Source organism: Lactuca virosa, chromosome 3, assembly GCF_052849685.1.
Source record: "Lactuca virosa cultivar CGN04683 chromosome 3, Lactuca_virosa_CGN04683_v6, whole genome shotgun sequence".
Lineage (NCBI taxonomy): Eukaryota > Viridiplantae > Streptophyta > Magnoliopsida > Asterales > Asteraceae > Lactuca > Lactuca virosa.
In genome coordinates, this window is record NC_136428.1 from 160,483,290 (window position 1) to 160,489,133 (window position 5,844).

A 5,844-nucleotide genomic window follows, 5' to 3' on the forward strand; every position below is an offset into this window, starting at 1 on the left:
GAGCGTTGAAGATCTTGAGATATGTCAAAGATCTTGGTTGTACCCAAGATCATGGGAAGAAGATAGTGATATTCAGAAAACTGTTTAATAAAGTTGATTCATTTTAAATTATAAGCAATTATATTTGGAGTATTCGGGAAAAAATATTGATAAAATAGTTAATAGATAATTTTATATAAGGAAATTCTAAGATACTTGAGAAGGTATCAAGATTCCACCAAATATCTTGATAAGCTGATATGAAAACGGATAAACGATCAAACAACTATGTAAACAATGTTATAATCATTTAAACAATTATTAATGGGTAAAATCAAAGTAAGAACACATAGATGTACGAAGAAAGACCTTAATCCTTTTGGTTTTTCGACATAAAACCTCAGGAGGTGATAAACTCACCTGCCCTAGAACACATATTATATCGTAAATAAATGTTACAAGTGCTACATGATCTTAGAAAGAATGTGTTTGTGCTAAAATGTTGAAAGAATAAGAAAAGAAGAAGTAGACATTTCTATGTGCATTGATCAACTAGTATTTTATACATAACAAGAATAACTAGAATTCCAAGATTCTTGGGATTCTCCTTGATCTTTGCTTGACCCGATTTTCTAGAGGGTCTTCAAAGTTAATGAGGCATTGACCACGTGTAGTTGACTTGGTATATTTCTTTTTCTTTAAGCCTTGAGTCCATGCACAAGATTTTATAAGAAAAATGATGAAAGTCCAACATACTGAATAAATTCAAGATCTTTGCCTTGCATGTGATGTTAGTTCAATTTCAAGATGTAAGCGGTAAGTAAAAATTTCTATCTACAACACTTATTACATAGAAATCTAAGAATATATAACAAGTTCCTTGCAAATTTCATTCAAGACGGTGGTTACAAATTAAAGACTTAATTTGGATAAGTGTTCTTGCCCCTCTAAGACACGTACAGTCTGAAGGACAATGAATGTCACTATTTCGTTTACCATGACTAACCGATAACCACAGGTTATCATATTTCATATAGTTGGCATAACTATTCGCAACATCATAGTTGGATATGTATTCTTTTAGTTGTTTTTGATTTCATCCCTAAAATAGGGATGATTGACATATAAGGAATGGAAAGATCGTATATAGGGTAGAGAACTTCGTCTGCACAATTATGATTATCATCAGTTGTTGTGGCTTATTTTAGAATATGATAATCAACACAAAGTTCTAACAAAAATGGTCATCTCGTATTTTGTTCAAGCTTGCTACATCGTCTTATTATTCATGTCATATAGAAATATCTTCAGATAATGCGTCATTGTCTACCTTGTCTACTCCATCTCTCCTAAGTAGGTCTACTCTATCTCTTCTAAGTAGTTTGTCAAATATTCCCCATGATCTCCCTATTCTAATAAATGAATATGTTTAATCTTCTTTTGCCGTGTATCACCCTGTTAGACATCCTGATTAATGTCATGACACTTGTCAACCTATTGATTCTCCATTTCAAATTTCAAATTTCCCACTGTAATTACATTAAATTAATAACATTATAATAAAAATTAAAATAAAATTAACATAGATTATAATAATTTTGAATTTTATTATGAAAGTTTAATTAAATTTGTAACCATGGTTCTTACGGGTTATAGATTAGTATCTATATAAAGGATAATTCTATCATAATGGTATCCATGTTTAAGAATGTTATAGTACTTCATACATCTTAATGTTTTTGCAAAATAGTTAATGGCTTTTTTGAACACAATCGTAAACATGCCAACCCAATTCCTTAAATAGATTTTGCAACAAATTTTTAGAATACATTGTATTCCATTCCTCCAAAATCAACATTAATTATCATTATGAGAGTAGGATCATGATACTTCACAGTATAAACGATGAAATCAAGTATGATACAACCATCCATGGTACAAGACGTCCTACTAAAATACATCAATTGTGTTATTAATCATTACATTCGTGGAAAATATGAAGAATCAACTAAAAATACATAACTTACCTTAATCGATCAGAGATTTAAGGGGGTTTATGGGAATCAGTTTTGGTATAACGAGTCAAATTGATTTTTTTCATATCTATTTTTCCCTCTTTGCCCCAAATTTTTTAACCTTTTCCTATGAGTGCAAGGAAAGTTCTTTTCTACAATATTGTTTCAAAGAACGGAAACTTAAACAAAGATTTTTGTTTAATAACGAATCTTAAATTTATAAAATAGGAAATAGTTTTTGTGTATACATTGTATATGACTCGTTGGTAATATAAGGGAAGAGTGGTTCTTATTTTGTACTCTTACGACTCCTTCACAACAATATATAAAGAAAATGACAAAGATACATGTATGCGTTATATATGTCTCAAGATTAGCGAACTCTTATACTTATGAGACTACTAGTATTATCAATTTATTATTTCGTCATTGCATCAATGTAGTGCTTCGTATTCATCACTGAACTCTTATACTTATGAGACTACCAGTATTATCATCTCCTCAGTGCATCAATGTAGTCCTTCGTATTCATCACTTATCAAATATGCACATTCCAATATCAGAATGATCTTGGTGGCTCGAACTCAACAAAACATTCAGCTTCCCTCCTCCTCCTCCACCATCTTCTTCTTCCCTACCACGTTCTATAAACATATAAGAGAAATTCGAATTTTCTTTCCCTTGAAAGCTGGAAGACAAACCTTCACCAAGCCCATATCGATCCTCTTGGCTCAACTGAGAAGCTACAAACTTATCAAGAGCTCTCCAGTCAGTTACTTTATCGACGTTATCTATATTATTCATACTAATTTTGTTGTTGTGTATGTTTCTCTCTCCTTGTAGATCGTCTTCTAGATCATTATTTTCAGATGATGACACCAATGATATAGAGCTAGGTTTCTCTATTAATGGGAGAGATGGGCTTTCGAGTTGTGGAAGTTGTACATATTGATCACAGTGGACGAAGTTCAAATTCTCTACTGCTTCCAACTCTTGCTTGCACAGGAAGCTTTGTGAAAATATGGAACTCGAGGGTTGACTTGTAATGTAATCAATCGGATCCATGCGGCTTGAATCATCATAGAAGAAGTTTGATTCCCATCCTTCGGTGGTTTTAGTTTGTCCGGTTGATCGTTTCCTGAATGCACGACACACCACCCATCCTTCTTCCTGCAAAAGATTGATCACCATGCATATATACTCAACTAAATAATTTCACAAAAGAAGGTAACCAGTAGCTAGATCAGTTAGAAAATATATAATAGGGATCGAGCAAACTTCTTTTAATTGATTAATTGCAATTTTCTTAGCTAGCTGAGTCCAAAATTATTATATTTATACTTTTGTACGAAACATTTTAAACCATTCCTTTATTGCTATATCCTCTTTGACTTAGTGACTAAGAAGTGTTCTGAAACCAAAGAAAACATGATACGGAAGTCAAACTGGGATGGATTATGTGTACATGGTGGAAGACTACTTTAAGAAGTTAAAAAGCTCACGGCGAAAAGCCAAGTACTTTGCACCTTCCTTTGAATTGAAATTATCTTTGTGATGAACGTTTTTTTTTATTATTGATAGTCGTGAAACGGTGAAAGTAAAAGTTTTTTGCCTCACATACACACACATACTCTCAAAGATTTTACACCAAAAAGGAAATTAAGGGAAAGGGACATCCAAACACAAACTAAAGAATACAAGACAGTGGCGGAGAGCATGCATGAAAAAAGATATTTTTATACGACACACACACATGATATCTTGTAGGTTAAAACTAAAAGCATAAATGATTTTTTTTGAACATATTCTATTGAAACTTGTAAAATTTAATCCAGAGAAAAAAATAATAAAATTGTATAAAATATATATCCATTAAACTTTATAAAATTGTGGAAATTGATTGATTAAAAACGAACAGCGGGATCGGAATTTCAACATGGGAGCTCTAATCAGTCTAATATATATTATGTTGTAGCTAGTAAACGAGGTGAAAAACACTAACCGAAACAAATTATTTGATGGTGATTAGTCGAAATATAAATTTCTTTATGAATTTACGCACTGAAGGTGTTTTTGTTCCTTGTTTAGTCTTTAGATCTCCTTCGCACTTGCGTTTTTTATAAGAAATAAACCAAGAATAATTTTTTTTATCAAAACATAAAATATATATGGTACAATATTGAGCATATTGACGTTTTGATGATTTGATCCAGAGAACAAATATGAAAGATCGAAGAAAAGTAGAGAAAAAAATTAAAACTGGAAACATTGGAAAAGATGAAGAGAACTACGTTTTCTTTAAATATGAAATGTACGACTCAACAAAGAAGACACCATGGTTAATATATGGAAAATAGATGAAGATAGTAAAAATAACATAAAATCAAAAACCATATTTTTAAAGATTAAATCTGAAGATTTATCAAAAGAGAAACAATAACCCATGATAACAAAAAACTGGAAAAAAGATGATATATATCGTAAGCAAGAACAATTTTATGAAGAGTGAATGAGATCTACATTTGGAATAATTACTTGCCTGAGGAGGACCATTTTCTTCGGATTCAAGCCTGTATTCATGCATGATCCAATCGGTTTTCTGTCCATTTGGTGCTCTTCCTTTATAGAACACAAGAGTTTTCCTCATTCCTATGAGCCTTAGTTTTTCGTAAACTGCTTTGTCTCTTCCAGTAGCCTTCCAAAAACCTGCCATTGTTGCCCTATTCGTCCTCGTTCCCGTTGGATACTTTTTATCCTTGTGACTAAAGAAGTACCATTCAGTTTGCTCTTCGTATCCAATCCTACATCTTTCTATAAAAAAAGAAAAGAAAAAAACAGATCAAACGTACGTTACTGATCAGTCAATGTCCTATCAAAAGTATATTCAAAAATATTTGTCGTCATGATCATAGCTTGATATTGATCATAGGCTGGCTGAGATTTTGACAAAATGGTTTTCTTTATAAATGAAAAGAAAAAACCTAAAACCTAATTATTAGCAATATGAAAACTTAAGCAAAGATTTTCTTCTACGATCTTTGGATCTTGTAGCAATACTACGTAATAAGAAACCAAGGAAGCGAAAGAATACCTATCAGATCCCATGGTTCGATCCTGTATAGATCGATGTCTCTAATTACATCAAGATCGATCTTCTGAGATGCAACCTTCTTCCTTAGGTAGTAACCGACAAGTTCTTCATCAGTAGGATGAAATCGAAATCCAGGAGGGACGCATGATGATTGATCCATGGTGTCCATGATAAAATTTAACTAATATTACAGGTACTGTATCGTACTGCTTCAATTCTGCATCAAATTCACCACCAACTTTTCTTTAGTGCTAGATGATTATGATCCTTGAATAATCATAAGCATAGAGAGCAATTGAATATTGATATGAGTTGATATGCAAGCACGAGCAGAAAAGAGAAGATGGAAAAAAAGGCTAGCTATAAAGGAAAAGAAAGATGAAAAAGAGAATTATGAACCATACAAATTAAAAAGTGACAAGTGTTATCAGTGACAATCATCAACTCATTTGGTGGTGAGCTACACTCATAACCCAAACAGTGCTTATTCTTCTCTAGAAAGACAAATGAGTAGAGTCAGCATAATGTTAACAGTGTGGTGGTGTTTGGAAAGACCCAACGTACATAACAAGTCTATATGTCATCAGCCATTGACAATTAACTTGAGTCAAAAGTTTAAAGATTTAATTAATTAGTATGATAGGTGCAAGGGAATGTTGCACCTCTAACAGTTTTACCAAGTATAAGGCTATCCGGTATGATGTCTTTTTTACACGTAGGAATCCTATGTGGAAATGATTTTACCACATCACCCCAAAG

At 32.3% G+C, this 5,844-nt stretch overlaps 1 protein-coding gene across 1 annotated transcript; it reads right to left on the reverse strand.

Moving 5' to 3' along the window:
• Nucleotides 1-2,210: 2,210 nt before the first annotated feature.
• On the reverse strand, nucleotides 2,211-5,602 carry LOC145166758 (NAC domain-containing protein 76-like). Its single transcript, XM_079085792.1, has 4 exons — nucleotides 5,490-5,602; nucleotides 5,086-5,302; nucleotides 4,534-4,805; nucleotides 2,211-3,164 (listed from the first exon to the last, which is right to left on the reverse strand). Exons 2-4 carry the CDS (start codon nucleotides 5,252-5,254, stop codon nucleotides 2,526-2,528), a joined length of 1,080 nt encoding a protein of 359 aa, XP_078941918.1. The 5' UTR covers nucleotides 5,255-5,302; nucleotides 5,490-5,602; the 3' UTR covers nucleotides 2,211-2,525.
• Nucleotides 5,603-5,844: the final 242 nt, after the last annotated feature.

Excerpts from the sequence above, each read along its gene's own strand:
- LOC145166758 (XM_079085792.1), bottom strand. The coding sequence starts at position 5,254 with ATGGACACCATGGATCAATCATCATGCGTCCCTCCTGGATTTCGATTT. Across the intron at positions 4,806-5,085 it reads CGAACCATGGGATCTGATAG|AAAGATGTAGGATTGGATAC; the intron begins GTATTCTTTCGC and ends CTTTTTTTATAG. Across the intron at positions 3,165-4,533 it reads AAGAAAATGGTCCTCCTCAG|GAAGAAGGATGGGTGGTGTG; the intron begins GCAAGTAATTAT and ends AATCTTTTGCAG.